The sequence below is a fragment of the Bombina bombina genome, chromosome 6 (genome assembly GCF_027579735.1).
Source record: "Bombina bombina isolate aBomBom1 chromosome 6, aBomBom1.pri, whole genome shotgun sequence".
In the NCBI taxonomy this organism is placed as follows: Eukaryota; Metazoa; Chordata; class Amphibia; order Anura; family Bombinatoridae; genus Bombina; species Bombina bombina.
In genome coordinates, this window is record NC_069504.1 from 516,654,177 (window position 1) to 516,677,784 (window position 23,608).

General features: G+C 40.1%; 1 protein-coding gene across 1 annotated transcript in view; it reads right to left on the reverse strand.

The window, feature by feature from the left end:
• EFL1 (elongation factor like GTPase 1) overlaps positions 1-23,608 on the reverse strand; it is an 869,365-nt gene that overhangs the window by 171,467 nt on the left and 674,290 nt on the right. Inside the window, exon 18 of the mRNA XM_053717412.1 lies at positions 13,021-14,021. Within this exon, the coding sequence (XP_053573387.1) occupies positions 13,021-14,021 (1,001 nt within the window). The remainder of the gene's footprint in view (positions 1-13,020; positions 14,022-23,608) is intronic.

The window sequence follows — 23,608 nt, forward strand, 5'->3', positions numbered from 1 at the left end:
CCCAAAAATTCCCAGACAGATTAGATAAACTTTATTGTTATATTTCCTGTAAATATCTGTCCTTTGAAGTGGAGTGTGAAAATTAAATGCTTTTGAAGAGATATAAAACATTCTATTTTATTGTTTTATTAAATATCTGTCCTTTGAAGTGGAGTGTGAAAATTAAATGCTTTTGAAGAGATATAAAACATTCTATTTTATTGTTTTAATTAAAAAAGCAGTGGGTTATACTTAAAAGAAATCATTGCAATATGAATTATTCACCATTGTAAAAGGATATCAACTGTGGTCTCTACAGGAAGGCAAAGGAGCTGATTTTCCTTTAAAGTGTTGCTAGGAGTAGAGGACCGATACTGCAAAAATGATGTGACAGTAGAACAAGTTCTGTAAAATCTTCTCTTACCTAGGAAGTGGCTACACTAAACATTTCTTAGTGCTCATTTAACAAGAAAACAATTAAGTTGTTTGTTGTTTTTCTTTAAACAAAATCTTTTTTTGTATGTTTAATTTGCTTTGACATGTATGTTTTTACTGAAGGAGAACGGTTTCATATCCCTTTAATGTTAATTAGATTTGTGATTCTCTTTATGTGCTTCACTTCTAACATGAAAAAATGTATTTCCATATATGCTGTGCTCCAATAACAAAGTTTAGATATCCAACATTTTAGTATTTCAGATATATTGTGAGAACCTCAGGACACAACAAAACCCTAAAGAAAAGCATAACTCCTCAAATCCACAGGTCACAGTCTATTAAAAGCTCCATGTCTTAAGGGATGAAGGCTTATTCTCTTGACTTTTAGAGAGATCTATTAAGAAATGTGTCACAGACCTCTGAGTTAATGAAGTACATATTACTTTTTGGCACCAAAATACATATAATATTATTAACATATTTGTTAGTGTGGGTCGCGTCAATCAATATCATCACCATGCTAACTTGTACACTTATTACAAGTTGAAAGTAAACTTGTTCACTTGAACGCAAACTAAACTGGCGCGATTCGAGTTTGCGAAAGTGAAGACCAAGCGTAAAGGTTAAGGGGTAAAAAAAGTGAACCAAACACAACAAATAAATACATTAAAAATAAAAGTGTTACACTCATATATACACTATCTGATAAAAATTATTCATATAAATATTTTTTAAAAATACTGTATTATATAAGAGTTAAAAGGTATGTGGTATATGACAAGGTGTTTGAATGGAAAGGGTTCCATTCAAACAGTGTTCTCCACAGAACATTCTGCCAGCCAGGTGGCATCATGAAGTAGCCGGGAGGGGCAGAGTAATGTTTTCTAATTTTATATAATTTTTTAACTATCCAAAGCACATTTAGGTCCGCCCAACGGAGAACCTTATCAGGTAAGCATAATTTATGTTTTCCATCTTAATATGAGTAGAGTCCACGGCTTCATTCATTACTTGTGTAAAACCAATACCCAAGCTCTAGAGGACACTGAATGAAAAAGGGAGGGTAGAAAAGAGGTGGACCCTAGTCTGAGGGCACCACAGACTGCAAAACCTTTCTCCCAAAAGCTGCTTCAGCAGAAGCAAAAACGTAAAATTTGTAAAACTTTGAAAAAGTATGTAAGGAGGACCAGCTAGCCGCCTTACAAATCTGCTCCATAGAGGCCTCATTCTTGAAGGCCCAAGAAGAAGCCACAGCTTTAGTTTAGTGAGCCGTAATCCTCTGATGAGGCTTATGTCCTGCTGTCTCATAAGCCAATCGAATCATGCTCCTAAGCCAAAAAGATAGGGAAGTGGAAGAACCCTTCTGCCCTCTGCGCTTTCTCGAATAGACAACAAACTATGATGAAGTCTGTCTGAAATCCTTTGTAGCCTGAAGATAAAATTTCAACGCTCAAACCACATCCAAGTTATGAAGTAACTGTTCCTTCGAAGAAGGGTTAGGACACAAGGAAGGAATTACAATCTCCTGATTAATGTCGCGATCAGACACAATCTTAGGGAGAAATCCCAACCCAGTGTGAAGGACAGCCTTATCGGCATAAAAAAAATAGATATATGTGAGTGCCTATGTATAAAACACTGGCTTAAGATCTTATTAAATGGCAATACTCTTATTTGAAACTTATTTTTAGAAAATTATTTTTAAAAAAAATCATCAAGTAAACATGTTCCATATAAATAATGATTAATGATTCCCCAATGCAAAAAAATTGTTCTCTCTGACACAAGTACGCTTTATCAAAGACTGAATGTTAATGTTTTTTAAGAATTGCCTTTACACCATCAATTTCAATCACATATTATCAGGAGGGGATTTAAGGACGAGTGAGAAGTAGATCCATTATGGCTTGACAAACGCGTTGCTGCTAACGGACTACTTGCATAGGAACCACTGGAAAGTCGGACGTCATCCCCGCATGTGTGGGCATGTCTGGAAATTAGCATGGATCAGTTTGGCGTCTTGGCAGCACATAGGAACTCCGCATAAGAAAACCACCTTCTTACAGCTTTTAACTAAAGCAACACAGCATTTGGATTAAACAACACCGGAGAAGAATAAGGTACTTCAATGGAAAGTTACAAAAACTCCAGCCTGAGACATAGGTATATTATAAACAATTGAACGTATACTGCCAAACACTGTGGCTAATTACAGAGCAAATTTGCTTTAAACACCAACCTTGAATATTTGCAAAGACACTAACAGGGACCCTAAAAAGGGTGATTGCTTATACTCTCATTTATATTATTTATGTAACAACCCAGTATGAATACATAATATATTCATCTGATGTTTAACATTGTTTATAAACATTGTTTATAACGATGTCCATCTGAAATATAACGCTGTATATCTGCTTTTCAACACTGTTGATTTGGGTCATAGAGCTATTAAACACTCTTTAGAATTATTAGTCAACATTGAGAAATTTTTAAGAACCTTTTTAGAACTTTTATGTTTGTTTAGGACTAACAAGGTCAGATTAATTTGCAAGTTACATGGTAATAGTAATTTTAAATATTGTAAATATTGGTACCAATATATCTAGAAGGATATTGACTAGTGTTTTATGAAGAACATATTTTAATGATACTATTAACTCTCTTTTTTACATGTGAATAAAATAATTGTTTGTTTGAAACAGTTTGCATTGGTGAATCATTAATCATTATTTATATGGAACATGTTTACTTGATGTTTTTAAAATAATTTTCTAAAAATAATTTTCAAATAAGAGTATTGCCATTTAATAAGATCTTAAGCCAGTGTTTTATACATAGGAGCTCACATATATCTATTTTTTCCTTTCGTACCTTTAATCCTTCAGGCCTTGGGATTGCTTGTTTTTTATGTGAAGCTTGATCTAGATCCAGCGCATAGTTTTTTTCAATTAGTTTTTTTTTGTTTTTGTTTCACATTGCAAGGCCGCCAACTCAGAGACTTTGCATGCCGAAGCAATAGCCAGTAGAATAAGAACCTTCTAAAACAGCATCTTAATGTCAAGAGAATGCATAGGCTCAAACAGAACCAGATTTAAACTCCAAGGAGGAGCAGATGTCTAAATACAGACCTGATCCTGGATAGAGCCTAAACAAAAGACTGTATATCAGCAAGCTTCTTGTGTAACAACACAGATAGAGCCGAAATCTGTCCCTTTAAGGAACTGATGGCAAGTCCCTTCTCTAAGCCATCCTGGAGCAAGGAAAGTATCCTGGATACCTTATGCATGGCATATCAACGAGACTCACACCAGAGTGAGTAGGTCCCCCACACCTTATGATAGATGCGTCGGGCAACCGACATCCTGGCTTGAATGAGAGTATCAATCACACTCTCAGAAAACCCTCTCCTGGCTAAGACTAAGTGTTCAATCTCCACGCAGTCCGACTCATAGAATCTAGATTTTGATGCACAAAGGGGGCTTGTACCAGCAGATCCCTTCGAATGGGCAACCTCCACGGAGGAGACAATGACATCCCCACCAGATCCGTAAACCACATCCTCCGCGGCCATAACGGAGCAATCAGAATAGTTGATGCTTGCTCCTGCTTGATGCGGGCCACTACTCGAGGTAGAAGTGGTAACGGTGGAAATATGTAAAATAGGTTGAATCCCCAAGGCACTGCTAAGGCATCTATCAGTTCTGCCTGGGGATCCCTGGACCGCGACCCGTATCTGGGTAGCTTGAAGGTGAGTCTGGACGCCATGAGATCTATCTTCCATCTGTTGCAAATCTCTGCAAACACTTCGGGGTGAAGAGACCATTCCCCTGGATGAAATGATTGTCTGCTGAGAAAATCCGCTTCCCAGTTTTCCACCCCGGGGATGTGGATCACTGACAGTGAGCAGTTGTGGGTCTCCACCCACTCCAGAATCCGAGATACTTCCCTCATGGCTAGGGAGTTTCTCGTTCCCCCCTGATGGTTGATGTAAGCAACCGAGGTGATGTTGTCCGACTGGAATCTGATAAACTGGGACGAACCCAGGAGAGGCCAAGCCCTCAGAGCGTTGAAAATCGCTCGAAGTTCCAGGATGTTGATCAAAAGAAGCGGCGACTCCTGATTCCACCTGCCCTGTGTCTTCATGGTACACTTAACAGCTCCCCATCCTGAGAGGCTGGCGTCCGTAGTCACAATCTCCCAGGATGGTCTCAGGAAGGATGTCCCCTGGGACAGCTGATCTGGACAGAGCCACCAAGAGAGCGATTCCCTCGACTGGATGTCCAGAGAGATCTGTTGGTATAGATCCAAAAGATCGCTGTTCCATTTACTCAGCATGCACAACTAAAGAGGTAGTAGATGGAACCTGGCAAATGGAATAACATCTATACTGGATACCATGAGCCTAATCACCTCCATACATCGGGCCACAGATGGCCTTGAGGAGGTCTGAAGGGCAAGACAGCTGGAGGCAATTTTGCAACGTCTCTGGTCTGTTAGGAATACCTTCATGGATATGGAGTCTATTATCATGCCCAGGAACTCCACTCTGGTACTGGGAACCAGAGAACTCTTTCCTGAGTTTATCTTCCATCCATGAGATCGAAGAAGTAGAAGAGCTCTCAAATGGTCCTCTGCCAGCCAACAGGACGGAGCCTGGACCAGGATGTCGTGAAGATTAGGTGCTACTGCAATACCTCTGGATCTCGCCACCGCGAGCAAAGCTCCCAGAACCTTCGTAAAGACTCTTGGAGCAGTAGCCAGACTAAAGGGGAGAGCTACAAACTGGAAGTGCTGGTCCAGAAAAACTAATCTTAGGAACCTGAAGTGATCCTTGTGTATTGGCACATGAAGGTAAGCGTCCTTCAAGTCTATCGTAGTCATGAACTGACCCTCTTGAACCAAGGGCAGAATAGACCTTATTGTCTCCATCTTGAACGATGAGGACAACAGAAACTTGTTTATGCACTTTAGGTCTAGAATCAAGCTAAATGTGCCCTCCTTCTTTGGGACCACGAAAAGGTTGAATAGTACCCTAGACCTCTTTCTGGCCTGGACTGGAAAAAAAACCTTTCCCTTAAATGGAAGGGAAAGTAATCCAGATTTTGACGTCATGTCAGCAGACCATGACTTAAACCACAGGGGCCTCCGGGCCAGGACAGAAAAGCCTGATGTCTTGGCATTCAAGCGAATAATCTGCACATTTGCATCATAAATAAACAAATTAGCTACCCTCAGGGCCTTAATTCTTTCCTTATTTCATCAAGGGGAGTCTCCACCTCGATCATCTCTGACGGAGAGTCACACCAATAGGTAGCAGCTCCCGCCACCACAACGACCGCCGCTGCAGGCTGAAATACAAACCCTGTGTTCTGAAACATTTTTCTTAACAGGGTCTCTAATTTCTTATCCATGTGATCCTTAAACAACAAACTATCTGCGAGTGTGGAGATAGCTCCATCCACCTTAGGGACATATCTCCACAAATCTAGCTGAGAATAAGGAACTAGGAACAATTTCTTAAACGAAGAGGAAAGGTGAACCAAGTCTCTCCCATTCATTCTTTATAATATTCACCATCTTTACGGGAACCGGGAAAGTCTGGGGCACCACCCTGTCCTCAAAGAATTTATCAATCTTAGGAATAGAAGGTTCCTCCGGTAACTTCAGTTACGGAACCTCGAGAGAAGCTAACACCTCCTTTAATAAAAAGCGTAAGTGCTCCATTCTGGTTCCTCCGCAGCCGGAGGTTTAGAGGCCGCAGATTCCGACCCAGAGAAAGAGTCCTCAGAAGTATCGGAGTCCTCTGCATCAGAGGATAATCTAGTCTCAGATACATCCAACGGAGTAGATGACCCCTGGGAAGGATAGCAATGTTTAACCTTTCGCTTGCGCTTAGCAGTGCGAGGTAAAGCACTGAAGGCCGCAGGCACAGACATTTGCAACTGATCAGCAAAATCTGGTGGCCACAGGGCCCCTCCCGCAGGAGGATTAGTAGTGCACTGGGGAGCTGCATGTGTAATCGGAGATGATTGTAGGGAACGCACCTCGCGGGACGGAGACCCCTCAGAGGTGGACGGCTCAGTGGTACTAAACATCTTATTCTTTTTAGATATCACTATTTTATCAAGGCATGTGGAACATAGTTGAGCAGGCGTATATACCGCAGCCTCCTCACAATAAACATAGGCATTAGATTTAGGCAAAGAGGGAGTACCCTCTAACGCAGTGCTTTCCAAACTGTGTGTCGGGACACACTAGTGTGTCGGCAGCAGTGGGTAGGTGTGTCCCTGCTTCAGCACAATTTTTTTTAAATTTAATTATTTTTTTTTAAATAGTTTTTTGGTTTCTGACTTTCCACCTGCCTGCTACGCATATCACATGGTTAACACGTGATTGATACCTAGTGGGTCACAGATCATCTTAACCAATTGGCACAGCTCAGTGGGAACTGAAACTATTACCATTGGCGGATTTGGCGGCACATTGGCCTCCTGACTGCACGTGTAGTCTCCTTAATTGGCTCGTGACTGCAAGTGTAGTCATTGAGTGGGACATCAGTGTGTTTGCAGAGCAGGCAGTAGTCAATCGGACTCACCGAGCTCTGAGGGTGGCAGCTTAAACGCTGAGCTGAAGTCAGAAGTCAGTGGGATTGTTTTGCAACTAGCTCCCAGTAGTGCATTGCTGCTCCTGCTCTTGATATATGGATAGGAAGTGGAAGCTTAAAAATGCTTGATGATGAAATGTGAGTGTCTTTATCTAATATTCCACCAAATATTCCGAAACTGTGTTCATCCCATCAACCTCATACATCCCATTAAAAGTAGCTATTGGTGTTATTAAACTTTTTTTTTATTCTTGCACATACATACTGTTACTTGTAAATACATTTTGTTATTATATCATTTATGTGTGTGTCCGTATCTCTTAAAACAAGTTAGTTTAACCTCCTGTTTGCTAGTACAACTGAATTACTGTGTCGCGAAATGATGTAGGTCTAAAAAGTGTGTCACCAACATGAAAAGTTTGGAAAGCTCTGCTCTAACGCATCAGCGTCCTCCATAGCTTGTGCCTTTAATATGGACTATAGAAAAAATAAATGGCACCTTTATACCCCAATGGCCGGGGCACTCACCATCTACTATGACACAGTCCCACAGAGAAACCGCTTTCGTCTCCTGCAACCGACGGTCAGGAAAAGGAAGAGAATGAAGCCACACCGGTCACATGGAGTGCCATGCAGGACCGCCCCTGCATCTGGGAAAAAGCGCACCAAACTAAAGAGCCTGCGCAGTAATCAAAATGAAGGAAGAACCTGACAGTTCACACATTGCCAGAGCCACATCTCACACATGTCACAGCAAAAAACACAATAAAGTAATCATGTATAAATCCCCCCCTGTTCAATAATCACCTTCCGAAGATTTTAACCTTTGATTCTATACAGATAAAAGGAGTCACACTGTGACCCTGTCTTCTTGCGTTATCATTACAGGTATAAAAAAAAAATTTATTAGAACTTTTCATGTGACAACACTGAAGAAATGACACTTAGTGAGTACACCCCTAAGTGGAAATGTCCAAATTGGGCCCAAAGTGTCAATATTTTGTGTGGCCACCATTACACCGTCTTGGGCATGGAGTTCATCAGAGTTTCATAGGTTGCCACTGGAGTCCTCTTCCACTCCTCCATGACGACATCACGGAGCAGGTGGATGTTAGAGACCTTGCGCTCCCCCTACCTTCTGTTGAGGATGCCCCACAGATGCTCAATAGGGTTTAGGTCTGAAGACATGCTTGGCTAGTCCATCATCTTTACACTCAGCTTCTTTAGCAAGGCAGTGGTGGTCTTGGAGATGTGTTTGGGGTCATTATCATGTTGCCCTGCGGCCCAGTCTCCGAAGGGAGGGGATCATGCTCTGCTTCAGTATGTCACAGTACATGTTGGCATTCATGGTTCCCTCAATGAACTGTAGCTCCCCAGTGCCGGCAGCACTCATGCAGGCCCAGACCATGACACTCCCACCACCATGCTTGACTGTAGGCAAGACACAATTGTCTTTGTACTCCTCATCTGGTTGCCGCCACACACGCTTGACACCATCTGAACCAAATAGGTTTATCTTGGTCTCATCTGACCACAGGACATGGTTCCAGTAATCCATGTCCTTAGTCTGCTTGTCTTCAGCAAACTGTTTGTGGGCTTTCTTGTGCAACATCTTTAGAAGAGGCTTCCTTCTGTGACGACAGCCATGCAGACCAATTTAATGCAGTGTGGGGCGTATGGTCTGAGCACTGGCAGGCTGACCCCCCACCCCTTCAACCTCTGCAGCAATGCTGGCAGCACTAATACATCTATTTCCCAAAGACAACCTCTGTATATGACGCTGAGCATGTGCACTCAACTTCTTTGGTCGACCATGGCGAGGCCTGTTCTAAGCCTGTCTTGTGAAACTGCTGTATGGTGTTACCCACCGTGCTGCAGCTCAGTTTTAGGGTCTTCTTATAGCCTAGGACATCTTTATGTAGAGCAACAATTCTTTTTTTCAGATACTCAGAGAGTTCTTTGCCATGAGGTGCCATGTTGAACTTCCAGTGACCAGTATGAGAGAGTGTGAGAGCGATAACACCAAATTTAACACATCTGAGACCTTGCAACACTAACGAGTCACATGACACCAGGGAGGGAAAATGACTATTTGGGTCCAATTTGGACATTTCCACTTAGGGGTGTACTCACTTTTGTTGCCAACGGTTTAGACATTAATGGTTGTGTGTTGAGTTATTTTGAGGGGACAGCAAATTTACACTGTTATACAGGCATGTAGCAAAGTGTAATTTCTTCAGTGTTGTCACATGAAAAGATAAAATATTTACAAAATTGTGAGAGGTGTACTCACTTTTGTGAGATACTGTATGTATATATATATATATATATATATAAAAACAAAATTTTCTTTTATGTGAAAAACATTGGAATGTAAAATTTTCATAACTACCTTTGAGTTTAGCGCTGTAGGTCTAACACGCGTGAGTGATAAGTGTTAATTTTTATTTTTCTTCATCCCACTCCATTAAAGTTTATGGGGAGAAGAACTTAACACAGTCGCAATATCCAAAGTTCTCAAGTTAGTGCGCATCGTGTTTGGCTCGCACGCAAAATTTTACTCTCAACTTGTATTACGCTAACCCATCCGTGTTAAAAGTTTATTTTTAGCGCTGTTTGTGCGAGGGTGAAAACATTATTTAGAGCACTACTTGTAATCTAGCCCAAATTAGGGTAAGCAAGAATTAAAATGGACTTTTAAGTAATTACAATTCTATAATTGGACTTTTGATCTAATGTATTTTCTTTATACAAAATTAAAAAGACGAATAATACAAATGAAGTATTAAATATGTGTTAAGTTTTCTCTTCAGAAGCATAAAAACACCAAGGGATAACATAAATCTTATCCTCTGGCAATAAATAAACTACAGTAGAGGTCCATACTAGAGCCGAATATTTTATATTCTAAACGTCTGCCATTCTTTATTACAAAATACACATAAAAAAGAACAGCTTGTAGATTTTTGTGGCATGTGCACTGCAATCTGCGTTATACCTAGTGAACTTTGGGAAAATAGCCTAAAGCCTTTTGGATAATGCTCTTTTAAAACCAAAAATGTAAAAAAAAAAAAAAGCTGATAAACATTTGTAGAACTTCAAAATATGCCTTGGGCCCTCTCAATACAAAACTACATCTTCAAAACCTAAAATAATTCTCAATGTGTTTATGCACTAGAAAAAGTATCTTGCTGATAGATTATGCCTACAAGAACATGTATTTATTTATACATTGCTAATAGCTTTTTTGAGTCTGTATATTTCATTCACATCACAAGTATGAAGACAGTATGCTATACTGCAACTATTTGTTTTCTGGAAACTGATGTTCCAGCTTGTGAAAATAGGAATATCACAAGGTCTCAAAGTGTATTTCTATGGAAAATTATGTTTAGGGGAGTCTTGGGTGGTCTCTGAGTGCTTGGACAGGGACTTTGTAGCACTGGAGAAGAGCGGTACATGCACTATTCTCTGAAGAGCACTGCAGAAGATATAGATTCCTTAAAAGATATATGGGATCAATGCAATTTATAAATATATTTTGGGACATTATTGCCTTCCTTACATCGATTATTTTGGGAAACATTGCTGTAGACTAAGAGGCGTATTTCCCATCTTTTGTAAAATAGATTGTTACAAGTGCAATACACAGAAAGTCAACTGAACATAAACAGCAAATTAGGCTACCTTCATCAGGGTATATTTATAAGAAATTAAATATACTGATATCAAAGCTGGGATGAATTATATAGACTTTTAAGTCATAGCAATAGCTAAGGGTGTTAATATAAGGCCATAAAATGATATGACATTTCTGAAATTATTATTTTGACCAAAAGGAGTGGTCTCAAATCTGAGTATAACAGAGTGTGGAACATCTTATAGATGGTTATACTCTAAATAATATTTATCTGTGCATTGAATTAATTTAATACTATTGTATAAACATTGTGTGTTTATGGCAAAGGGGTTCTGTAATAAATGTTGCAAGATTGGTTTTAAATTATTATAAAGTAATCCCTGGGTGTTGTATTATATTTGTTGATAAATGCTAGAGATTTGTTGATTCATTAGAACGCACTTCAACTGCTATATTGATTATAGTCATTTACCTCAGATCTGACAATCTAGACATTGTGTTCATAATTGGTCAGTGGTACTGATTGCTTAATTATTAATAAATCTGCAGTGCCACGTTGGGTTTATAGTAATGTAACCAGGGTAACCAGAAAATCATATTGTATTTGTTGATCAGCTTATTGAATTGTTAGAATTTGTATAAAGCTTTCTGACTGGTGTACTGGACTTATATAAACAATTCTTGTCAGATAATTATCTTGTACTTGTTGGTAACGGTGTTAATCTGTCAAACTACAGTTACGTTTTAATTGTAAGATTAGGCTCATAGTCGTTAATTGAAATTTGATAATTAGATATATTCTGTTAAATGGTTAATGCTGATTATTCTGCCGATTGTCTGTTACACCAAAATTATGAATATATTATTATTCTCTCTTGATAACTAATCTGATTTGTAATGACGTAATCAGGATTGGTTATCAAGAGAGCATAATAATATATTCATAATTTTGGTGTAACAGACAATCGGTTGGGGTTGAATATCAAATGTATAGTTTGTAATCTATTGTACATTATTAATACTTTATTAAATCTGTTAATATCTTATCATAATTGAGTCCTCATTACTATATAATAATCATATTGCTATGTTCATAATATCACCTATCAGAACTTATTAGTTATGAAAAAGGGTTAAATATTAATAATAATTAATGCAAAAAGTATTCTGTTAATGTTTTTAAATGTACCACTGAATATATTAGTGTCAACAGAATGTGTAAGATTTTGTAAATCAATAATAAACTTTTTGAAAACCCTGGTATGTTTGGTTATCTATCTTGATTGTGGCAAATTAGGGATAACTTTAAATTAGTTTGTGAACACATTAGGACAATTGGGTCAATTTTTAATTTGTTTTACCTAAATGAGAATATTTAAAAATATATTTTATTTTCTCATGTTACTGTCCTGAATAAACCAACTCATTGTTGCCAAGTAAAGCTGAGTCAGTTGTTCACATAACCAGTATTATTAGGGATTATAACACTAATATTGTAGATTAGATTAAATTAAAAAAAAAAAAAAACACTTTCCCTAAACCATTTTCTTTTGGCAAACTAATATTTGTATTTGTGTTTAAACGCTGCTCTTTTATATACACAGTAGAATTTTTTTTGAGAACAATGTGCCTTTGAGTACAATATCTGAGTTCCAGCCTCCCTGAAAAGCATGGCACAAGTGCAATTTTCAGAGGTATTTTACAGTAAAAGCAAGCAACACAAATGATAAATGTATATTGCAATGTTATAATAGTTTAATTACTTGAAACATGTTAAGAGAGATTAAATCATTTAATTTTGAATTTGACATCCCTTTACAAGGGACAGACAACACCAGAATTTTTGTTGTTTAAAAAGATAGATAATCCCTTTATTACCCATTCCCCAGTTTTGCATAACCAACACAGTTATATTAATATACTTTTACCTCTGTGATTATCTTGTATCTAAGCATCTTATGACAGTCCCTGATCACATGACTTTTTATTTATTATCTATAAACTTGCATTTTAGCCAATCAGTGCTGTGCTGCCTCTTAAATAACTCTCTGGGTGTGAGCACAATGATACCTATATGGCCCATATGAACTATCAGTCTCCTGTTGTGAAAAACAAATAAAAAGCATGTGATAAAAGGCTGTCTATAATGGCTTAGAAACAGGCAGACATGTATAGGTTTAAATGTTATAAAGTATATTTATATAACAATGTCGGTTGTGCAAAGCTGGGGAATGGGTAGTAAAGGCATTATCTATCTTTTTAAACAATAACAATTTTGGTGTAGACTGTCCCTTTAAAATAAATATGGTGGTTTACATATGCGCAGCTTTAGATAATCAGTTTAAATGTCACTTACCTAACACTTCCGCTGTGGCCATTATGTCACAAGTGTACATGGCAGCCATAAGTCTTGCGGGCTTTACTTGGAATGCATACCGACATGCTTCCTTCATAGTAGCAATTAGTTGTCCAGAGAATGGTCCATAACAGTCTGATAAATATAACTCCCCTTTACGTCTGCTGGACTTATCAGAAGCTCTTGCACCGCTCTGACTTTCAGGATCAGCTTCACCTTCCTGAAGTAAAGATTTCAGAGTGCTGTCAGCTAACACAGATGTAGTTTCTCTGTCGCTTTGTTCTTCCTCTGCACCAATATTTTCATCTGAATCTTGTTTTGCAATCTTTATCTTGGACATAACCAGTTTTTCCACAACGAAACAGACACCCATGAGAGGTTCTTCACACATTGGGCCAGAGAGTGTCACCAGCTGAAATCCACTGACTATACTGTTGTCCAAGTTCCTATATTTTCTTTCTTTATTTATCTTGTCAAGGCACTGCCAGACAGATGGTCTTTCATAACCCTCAATATGATTCACTAAAATATTTGGCCCACAGTGTCTAGGACCAAATGACCATATATGATCTACAGTATTTCTCCACCTTCTACCCTGCAGATGTTGTTCCAGTTTACATTTAAACTCATGAATTTTTTCTGTGGTTATCTGATTGACTGAAATGGGACTGCTACTCTCATTATAGGCCAAGTTAATCTGCTCCATAGTTCTAATCAAATCACTGTTGGTTTCCAGAAGCTGAGTTACTTCCTCAGGCAGTGGCATTGCTCTGACGCCAAGTGTGGCTAATTTATTTGGAGTAGTCATAGTCACCAGTCCATCTGGATCAATCTGGACACCCTCTGGAGCCTTATTTAGCTCCTCCTTTACCTGGTGTATGACAGCCACTTTATGCTGTTTTCCAATATCTTCATTGACCATGTCCACTTTTGGTGGTCTTATTATCGTTTCTCTAAATGGAATTATAGGGTCCGATGAGCTGACTTCAATCTTTGCAAACCTAAACAGGGAGCATAAAAAAGCATGAAATTACTACATAAATATATATATATGTGTGTGTGTGCGTTTTTCCACATTATTTTATACCTATTGAATGGACATTAAACTTTAATTCCCCCCAAAATGGTTAATAATATACTTGTCACAATAGTATTTTTTTTAGCATGATTTTCCTGTTATTCAATCCTGAAAATTGTGTTCACTACCCCCTCCCCTCCCAGGGGAGAGGATGGTGTGAATACTGCAGGGCCCAGAACCTAACCTTACAACATTCTATACAAAGATAATGAGACTGTGTGATCAGTACATGAGCTCATTTATATCTGTTCGTAATAGACACCAGCGAAAAAAGAAGTATACCCTCAGACTGCAATACAATGAATATTTTCCTAAACAAATACTTTAAAAACATCTATTTTGTATGCAGTTATTTACCACTGAATCAGAGAGACCTTTATGTTTAAGGACTAACTGTTCAATTTCGATGCCAATTCAGTTCAGAGACTTGAGATCTTGATGGAAAAATTGACCTTGAGACAGAAGGTCTGAACTTAGAGGGAGAGGCCAAGGAGGGCAGCTGGGCATCTAAACCAGATCTGCATGCCAAATCCTCCGAGGCCAAGCTAGGGCAATCAAGATTACTGATGATTTCTCTAGCCTTATCTTGGAGATCACTCTGGACAGAAGTAACAGAGGAGAAAAAAGATAAGCAAGCTGGAATGACCAAGGAGCTACTAGAGCATCCAAATACTCTGCTTCAGGGTCCATAGACCTTGCAAAGTACCTGGGAAGTTTGTTGTTCAAACGAGAAGCCATCGGATCTATCTCTGGAGACCCCAAAGATTCACAATCTGATTGAATACATCCTGGTGAAGAGACCACTCCACTGGATGTAGAGATTGACAAGCGAGAAAGTCCACTTCCCAGTTGATGACCCCTGGCATATTAACCACAGAGACTAGACAACAATTGGTTTCTGGACATAAGAGAATTTGAGACACTTCTCTCATGGCTGGGGAACTCTGAGCTTCTCCCTGATAGTTGACATAAGATACTGCTGTGACATTTTCTGTCTGAAAATGGAGATGAGATTCTCTGTTCAAGAGAGGCCAAGCTTTAAGAGCCCTTAAAATAGCACAGAGTTTAGAATAATTATTTATAACCTCACCTCCCAAGGATCTCAAACTTACTGTGCTCTCAGAGACCACAAACAGCTCCCCAACCTAAGAGACTTGCATCTGTACTGATAACAATCCAGGTAAGACGAGCAAACGAAGCCTCCTGAATAATAAACTGATGACCTAGCCACCAAGTTAGAGACTGACTTGTACTGGGATCCAAAAATATAATTTGAGACAGCTGAGTATAATCTCTCCACAATTGACAAAGAATACAAAGCTGAAGAGGTCTAATGTCATAAAAACAAGCAAATGGAATTGTATCTAAAGCTGCAATCATAAGACCTAGAACTTCCATACAAAGGCAACAGAGGGGGAGAGAGAGACTGAAGGTTCAGACAAGCTGACACCAATCTTAACCTTCTCTGCTCTGTTAGAGAAAGACTCATGGAAACTGAATCTATTTGAAAACCCCAAAAAGTTACCATTGTTTGAGGAATCGAAGAACTTTTTGGAAAATTGATCCTCCAAAAATGTTGTTGAAGAAACAATAAGAGTCGGTTGGTGTGAGATTCTGCTAAAGAAAAAGATGGAGCTTGAACCAAGTTAAGGAATCACAGCAATACCCTGAGGGTGCCCTTTTGTCTGTGAGCTGTGATCACAGACAAAAGGGCAACCAGAACCTTTGTGAATTTCTTGGGAGCTATAGCCCAAACAAATGGAAGAGCAACAAACTGAATATGCTTGTCCAGAAACTAGAAATGTTCTATGTGAATTGGAACATGTAGGAAAGCATCCTTTAAATCTATTGTGGACATAAAGTGACCTAGCTGAACGAAAGGCAGAATAGTTTCCATTTTGAAAGATGGAATCCTTACAAACTTGTTTAGAGCTTTCAAATCCAGAACTGATCTAAAACTACTCTCCATTCTTTGGAACAATTAAGAGATTTGAATATAATCCCACCCCTTGTTCCTGCAAAGGAACTGGCACAATCACACCCATAGCTTCAAGATCTGAGACAGACTGGAAAAAGCTTGAGCTTTTAAAAGATTTTTTGAAACATTGACAGAAAAATAAAATATTCCTCTGGGAGTCCTTTTTCTGAATCCTATTCAATATCCCTTGAAGACTATATTCAGAACCCAGGGATCTGAAACAGACAGAAATCAAGCCTTCTGAAACGTCTGGATCGGGGGCCGCACCTTAATGCAGATTTAGTAGTAGGGATAGATTTCTTAGCCTGCTTTGACTTGCTCATATTAGCACTAGGTCTCCAGACTGAGCCAGAGGTTCCTTGCTTCTGAGCAGAGGAGTCACACTGTTGTTCCTTATTCTGAAGAAAGGAATGAAAACAATTAGAAGTTTTAGATTTCAATCTAGACTTCTTGTCTTGAGGAAGAAAAAGCATCTTTACCTCCATTAACAGGAGCTATAATAGAGTCTAAATCAGAACCCGTTTCTTTCACTGAAAGGAAAGAGACAACAATCTGGATTTTGAAACCATGCCAGCAGACCACAATTTAAGCTATAAGGCCCTCTTGGCAAGATTTGCCAAAGACATGATTTTTTTTTTTTTTTTTTTAAATTCTTTTTATTGAAGAAACACAGGTACATGTGATCGAGCAGATACATTGACAAGGAGAGTTACATTGACATTAAAATTCATGTTATAGAATGGATACCACATGTTAACATCTATCAATTCGCAGGAAAGGCATACTTGTTATCATAAAATATAAAGAAACAATCTCTGTCCACAAAGCCGGATACCCATGAAATCTAGAGATTTGAAGCTGAAACAATATTATGGTATGCAATGATCCTTGCATCAGAAACTATGGCAAGATTAACTGAGTGTCATTACCCAGTGCACCTGTGCTTCTCAGTTTTATAATATTAAAACAATAACACATAACACAACAAACAACCCAAACAAACAAAATAAAACAGAACCTCCCTGCCCCCGCAACCGCTCTAGCCTGTCCTTCACTCCTTTTTCTTTCTTGACAAAATTAACTAGTCTCTGTGGCATATTTGGAAATGGTGGTCAGGCTAATCTAAGTGTTTTTGTAATATGGCTAGAAGTGGTATTAAAAGAGTCCGGCACAACTCCAGGCCTAGCAACTGAACAGTGATGCCATAGTTTGAGTACAAGGACTTTACACTAAGCAAGGTCAGTATGTGGGGTCAACTTTTACAATGGTGAAACAGGAACAGGCATATCACCCATAACAGGAGTAGACACAAAAAAAAAAAAAAAAAAAAAAAAAAAAATCAGGCAAAAACAGAATTTATGTTTACCTGATAAATTACTTTCTCCAACGGTGTGTCCGGTCCACGGCGTCATCCTTACTTGTGGGATATTCTCTTCCCCAACAGGAAATGGCAAAGAGCCCAGCAAAGCTGGTCACATGATCCCTCCTAGGCTCCGCCTACCCCAGTCATTCGACCGACGTTAAGGAGGAATATTTGCATAGGAGAAACCATATGATACCGTGGTGACTGTAGTTAAAGAAAATAAAATATCAGACCTGATTAAAAAACCAGGGCGGGCCGTGGACCGGACACACCGTTGGAGAAAGTAATTTATCAGGTAAACATAAATTCTGTTTTCTCCAACATAGGTGTGTCCGGTCCACGGCGTCATCCTTACTTGTGGGAACCAATACCAAAGCTTTAGGACACGGATGAAGGGAGGGAGCAAATCAGGTCACCTAAATGGAAGGCACCACGGCTTGCAAAACCTTTCTCCCAAAAATAGCCTCAGAAGAAGCAAAAGTATCAAACTTGTAAAATTTGGTAAAAGTGTGCAGTGAAGACCAAGTCGCTGCCCTACATATCTGATCAACAGAAGCCTCGTTCTTGAAGGCCCATGTGGAAGCCACATCCCTAGTGGAATGAGCTGTGATTCTTTCAGGAGGCTGCCGTCCGGCAGTCTCGTAAGCCAATCTGATGATGCTTTTAATCCAAAAAGAGAGAGAGGTAGAAGTTGCTTTTTGACCTCTCCTTTTACCAGAATAAACAACAAACAAGGAAGATGTTTGTCTAAAATCCTTTGTAGCATCTAAATAGAATTTTAGAGCGCGAACAACATCCAAATTGTGCAACAAACGTTCCTTCTTCGAAACTGGTTTCGGACACAAAGAAGGCACGACTATCTCCTGGTTAATGTTTTTGTTAGAAACAACTTTTGGAAGAAAACCAGGTTTAGTACGTAAAACCACCTTATCTGCATGGAACACCAGATAAGGAGGAGAACACTGCAGAGCAGATAATTCTGAAACTCTTCTAGCAGAAGAAATTGCAACCAAAAACAAAACTTTCCAAGATAATAACTTAATATCAACGGAATGTAAGGGTTCAAACGGAACCCCCTGAAGAACTGAAAGAACTAAGTTGAGACTACAAGGAGGAGTCAAATGTTTGTAAACAGGCTTGATTCTAACCAGAGCCTGAACAAAGGCTTGAACATCTGGCACAGCTGCCAGCTTTTTGTGAAGTAACACAGACAAGGCAGAAATCTGTCCCTTCAAGGAACTTGCAGATAATCCTTTCTCCAATCCTTCTTGAAGAAAGGATAGAATCTTAGGAATTTTTACCTTGTCCCAAGGGAATCCTTTAGATTCACACCAACAGATATATTTTTTCCATATTTTGTGGTAAATTTTTCTAGTTACAGGCTTTCTGGCCTGAACAAGAGTATCAATAACAGAATCTGAGAACCCTCGTTTTGATAAGATCAAGCGTTCAATCTCCAAGCAGTCAGTTGGAGTGAAACCAGATTCGGATGTTCGAACGGACCTTGAACAAGAAGGTCTCGTCTCAAAGGTAGCTTCCATGGTGGAGCCGATGACATATTCACCAGATCTGCATACCAAGTCCTGCGTGGCCACGCAGGAGCTATCAAGATCACCGATGCCCTCTCCTGATTGATCCTGGCTACCAGCCTGGGGATGAGAGGAAACGGCGGGAATACATAAGCTAGTTTGAAGGTCCAAGGTGCTACTAGTGCATCTACTAGAGTCGCCTTGGGATCCCTGGATCTGGACCCGTAGCAAGGAACCTTGAAGTTCTGCCGAGAGGCCATCAGATCCATGTCTGGAATGCCCCACAGTTGAGTAATTTGGGCAAAGATTTCCGGATGGAGTTCCCACTCCCCCGGATGTAATGTCTGACGACTCAGAAAATCCGCTTCCCAATTTTCCACTCCTGGGATGTGGATTGCAGACAGGTGGCAGGAGTGAGTCTCCGCCCATTGAATGATTTTGGTCACTTCTTCCATCGCCAGGGAACTCCTTGTTCCCCCCTGATGGTTGATGTACGCAACAGTCGTCATGTTGTCTGATTGAAACCGTATGAACTTGGCCTTTGCTAGCTGAGGCCAAGCCTTGAGAGCATTGAATATCGCTCTCAGTTCCAGAATATTTATCGGTAGAAGAGATTCTTCCCGAGACCAAAGACCCTGAGCTTTCAGGGATCCCCAGACCGCGCCCCAGCCCATCAGACTGGCGTCGGTCGTGACAATGACCCACTCTGGTCTGCGGAAGGACATCCCTTGTGACAGGTTGTCCAGGGACAGCCACCAACGGAGTGAGTCTCTGGTCCTCTGATTTACTTGTATCTTCGGAGACAAGTCTGTATAGTCCCCATTCCACTGACTGAGCATGCACAGTTGTAATGGTCTTAGATGAATGCGCGCAAAAGGAACTATGTCCATTGCCGCTACCATCAAACCTATTACTTCCATGCACTGCGCTATGGAAGGAAGAGGAACGGAATAAAGTGTTTGACAAGAGTTTAGAAGTTTTGTTTTTCTGGCCTCTGTCAGAAAAATCCTCATTTCTAAGGAGTCTATTATTGTTCCCAAGAAGGGAACCCTTGTCGACGGAGATAGAGAACTCTTTTCCACGTTCACTTTCCATCCGTGAGATCTGAGAAAGGCCAGGACTATGTCCGTGTGAGCCTTTGCTTGAGGAAGGGACGACGTTTGAATCAGAATGTCGTCCAAGTAAGGTACTACTGCAATGCCCCTTGGTCTTAGCACCGCTAGAAGGGACCCTAGTACCTTTGCTAAAATCCTTGGAGCAGTGGCTAATCCGAAAGGAAGCGCCACAAACTGGTAATGCTTGTCCAGGAATGCGAACCTTAGGAACCGATGATGTTCCTTGTGGATAGGAATATGTAGATACGCATCCTTTAAATCCACCGTGGTCATGAATTGACCATCCTGGATGGAAGGAAGAATTGTTCGAATGGTTTCCATTTTGAACGATGGAACCTTGAGAAACTTGTTTAAGATCTTGAGATCTAAGATTGGTCTGAACGTTCCCTCTTTTTTTGGGAACTATGAACAGATTGGAGTAGAACCCCATCCCTTGTTCTCCTAATGGAACAGGATGAATCACTCCCATTTTCAACAGGTCTTCTACACAATGTAAGAATGCCTGTCTCTTTATGTGGTCTGAAGACAATTGAGACCTGTGGAACCTCCCCCTTGGGGGAAGCCCCTTGAATTCCAGAAGATAACCTTGGGAGACTATTTCTAGTGCCCAAGGATCCAGAACATCTCTTGCCCAAGCCTGAGCGAAGAGAGAGAGTCTGCCCCCCACCAGATCCGGTCCCGGATCGGGGGCCAACATTTCATGCTGTCTTGGTAGCAGTGGCAGGTTTCTTGGCCTGCTTTCCCTTGTTCCAGCCTTGCATTGGTCTCCAGGCTGGCTTGGCTTGAGAAGTATTACCCTCTTGCTTAGAGGACGTAGCACTTGGGGCTGGTCCGTTTCTACGAAAGGGACGAAAATTAGGTTTATTTTTGGCCTTGAAAGACCTATCCTGAGGAAGGACGTGGCCCTTACCCCCAGTGATATCAGAGATAATCTCTTTCAAGTCAGGGCCAAACAGCGTTTTCCCCTTGAAAGGAATGTTAAGGAGTTTGTTCTTGGAAGACGCATCCGCTGACCAAGATTTCAACCAAAGCGCTCTACGCGCCACAATAGCAAACCCAGAATTCTTCGCCGCTAACCTAGCCAATTGCAAAGTGGCGTCTAGGGTGAAAGAATTAGCCAATTTGAGAGCACGGATTCTGTCCATAATCTCCTCATAAGGAGGAGAATCACTATCGATCGCCTTTACTAGCTCATCGAACCAGAAACACGCGGCTGTAGTGACAGGGACAATGCATGAAATTGGTTGTAGAAGGTAACCTTGCTGAACAAACATCTTTTTAAGAAAACCTTCTAATTTTTTATCCATAGGATCTTTGAAAGCACAACTATCTTCTATGGGTATAGTGGTGCGTTTGTTTAAAGTAGAAACCGCTCCCTCGACCTTGGGGACAGTCTGCCATAAGTCCTTTCTAGGGTCGACCATAGGAAACAATTTTTTAAATATGGGGGGAGGGACGAAAGGAATACCGGGCCTTTCCCATTCTTTATTTACAATGTCCGCCACCCGCTTGGGTATAGGAAAAGCTTCTGGGAGCCCCGGGACCTCTAGGAACTTGTCCATTTTACATAGTTTCTCTGGGATGATCAAATTCTCACAATCATCCAGAGTGGATAATACCTCCTTAAGCAGAGCGCGGAGATGTTCCAACTTAAATTTAAATGTAATCACATCGGGTTCAGCTTGTTGAGAAATTTTCCCTGAATCTGAAATTTCTCCCTCAGACAAAACCTCCCTGGCCCCCTCAGACTGGTGTAGGGGCATTTCAGAACCATTATCATCAGCGTCCTCATGCTCTTCAGTATCTAAAACAGAGCAGTCGCGCTTACGCTGATAAGTGGGCATTTTGGCTAAAATGTTTTTGATAGAATTATCCATTACAGCCGTTAATTGTTGCATAGTAAGGAGTATTGGCGCGCTAGATGTACTAGGGGCCTCCTGAGTGGGCAAGACTCGTGTAGACGAAGGAGGGAATGATGCAGTACCATGCTTACTCCCCTCACTTGAGGAATCATCTTGGGCATCATTTTCAGTGTCACATAAATCACATTTATTTAAATGAGAAGGAACCTTGGCTTCCCCACATTCAGAACACAGTCTATCTGGTAGTTCAGACATGTTAAACAGGCATAAACTTGATAACAAAGTACAAAAAACGTTTTAAAATAAAACCGTTACTGTCACTTTAAATTTTAAACTGAACACACTTTATTACTGCAATTGCGAAAAAGTATGAAGGAATTGTTCAAAATTCACCAAAATTTCACCACAGTGTCTTAAAGCCTTAAAAGTATTGCACACCAAATTTGGAAGCTTTAACCCTTAAAATAACGGAACCGGAGCCGTTTTTAACTTTAACCCCTTTACAGTCCCTGGTATCTGCTTTGCTGAGACCCAACCAAGCCCAAAGGGGAATACGATACCAAATGACGCCTTCAGAAAGTCTTTTCTATGTATCAGAGCTCCTCACACATGCGACTGCATGTCATGCTTCTCCAAAACAAGTGCGCAATACCGGCGCGAAAATGAGGCTCTGCCTATGATTAGGGAAAGCCCCTAGAGAATAAGGTGTCTAAAACAGTGCCTGCCGATATTATTTAACAAAAATACCCAGATTAAATGATTCCTCAAGGCTAAATATGTGTAATATATGAATCGATTTAGCCCAGAAAATGTCTACAGTCTTAATAAGCCCTTGTGAAGCCCTTATTTACTGTCTGAATAAAAATGGCTTACCGGATCCCATAGGGAAAATGACAGCTTCCAGCATTACATCGTCTTGTTAGAATGTGTCATACCTCAAGCAGCAAAAGACTGCTCACTGTTCCCCCAACTGAAGTTAATTCCTCTCAACAGTCCTGTGTGGAACAGCCATGGATTTTAGTAACGGTTGCTAAAATCATTTTCCTCATACAAACAGAAATCTTCATCTCTTTTCTGTTTCAGAGTAAATAGTACATACCAGCACTATTTTAAAATAACAAACTCTTGATTGAATAATAAAAAACTACAGTTAAACACTAAAAAACTCTAAGCCATCTCCGTGGAGATGTTGCCTGTACAACGGCAAAGAGAATGACTGGGGTAGGCGGAGCCTAGGAGGGATCATGTGACCAGCTTTGCTGGGCTCTTTGCCATTTCCTGTTGGGGAAGAGAATATCCCACAAGTAAGGATGACGCCGTGGACCGGACACACCTATGTTGGAGAAATATAAATCCTACAATGACTGTCTATACTCCATTTGAAACAGTCATGTTAGTAAAGCTATGTTAATTTTAAACATAAGAATAGTTTTAATCGGCCAGTGGGGCCAGGCCTAGCTTCTATTATAAAGCATTATCACCCTTTGCTTCTATACAGTTTACTCCTATTACAGAGGGGCTGGTCTGTCTAGTCTGATCGTGTATGCTAAGGAGTTTCACTTTAAGGAAAGAGCCTGTAGGTCCTCGTGAAGGTGTTTATAAGGATGTATATAGATTAGGTATGGAAGTATGTTAGTAGACTACTGAAGAAAATGCTGTAGAC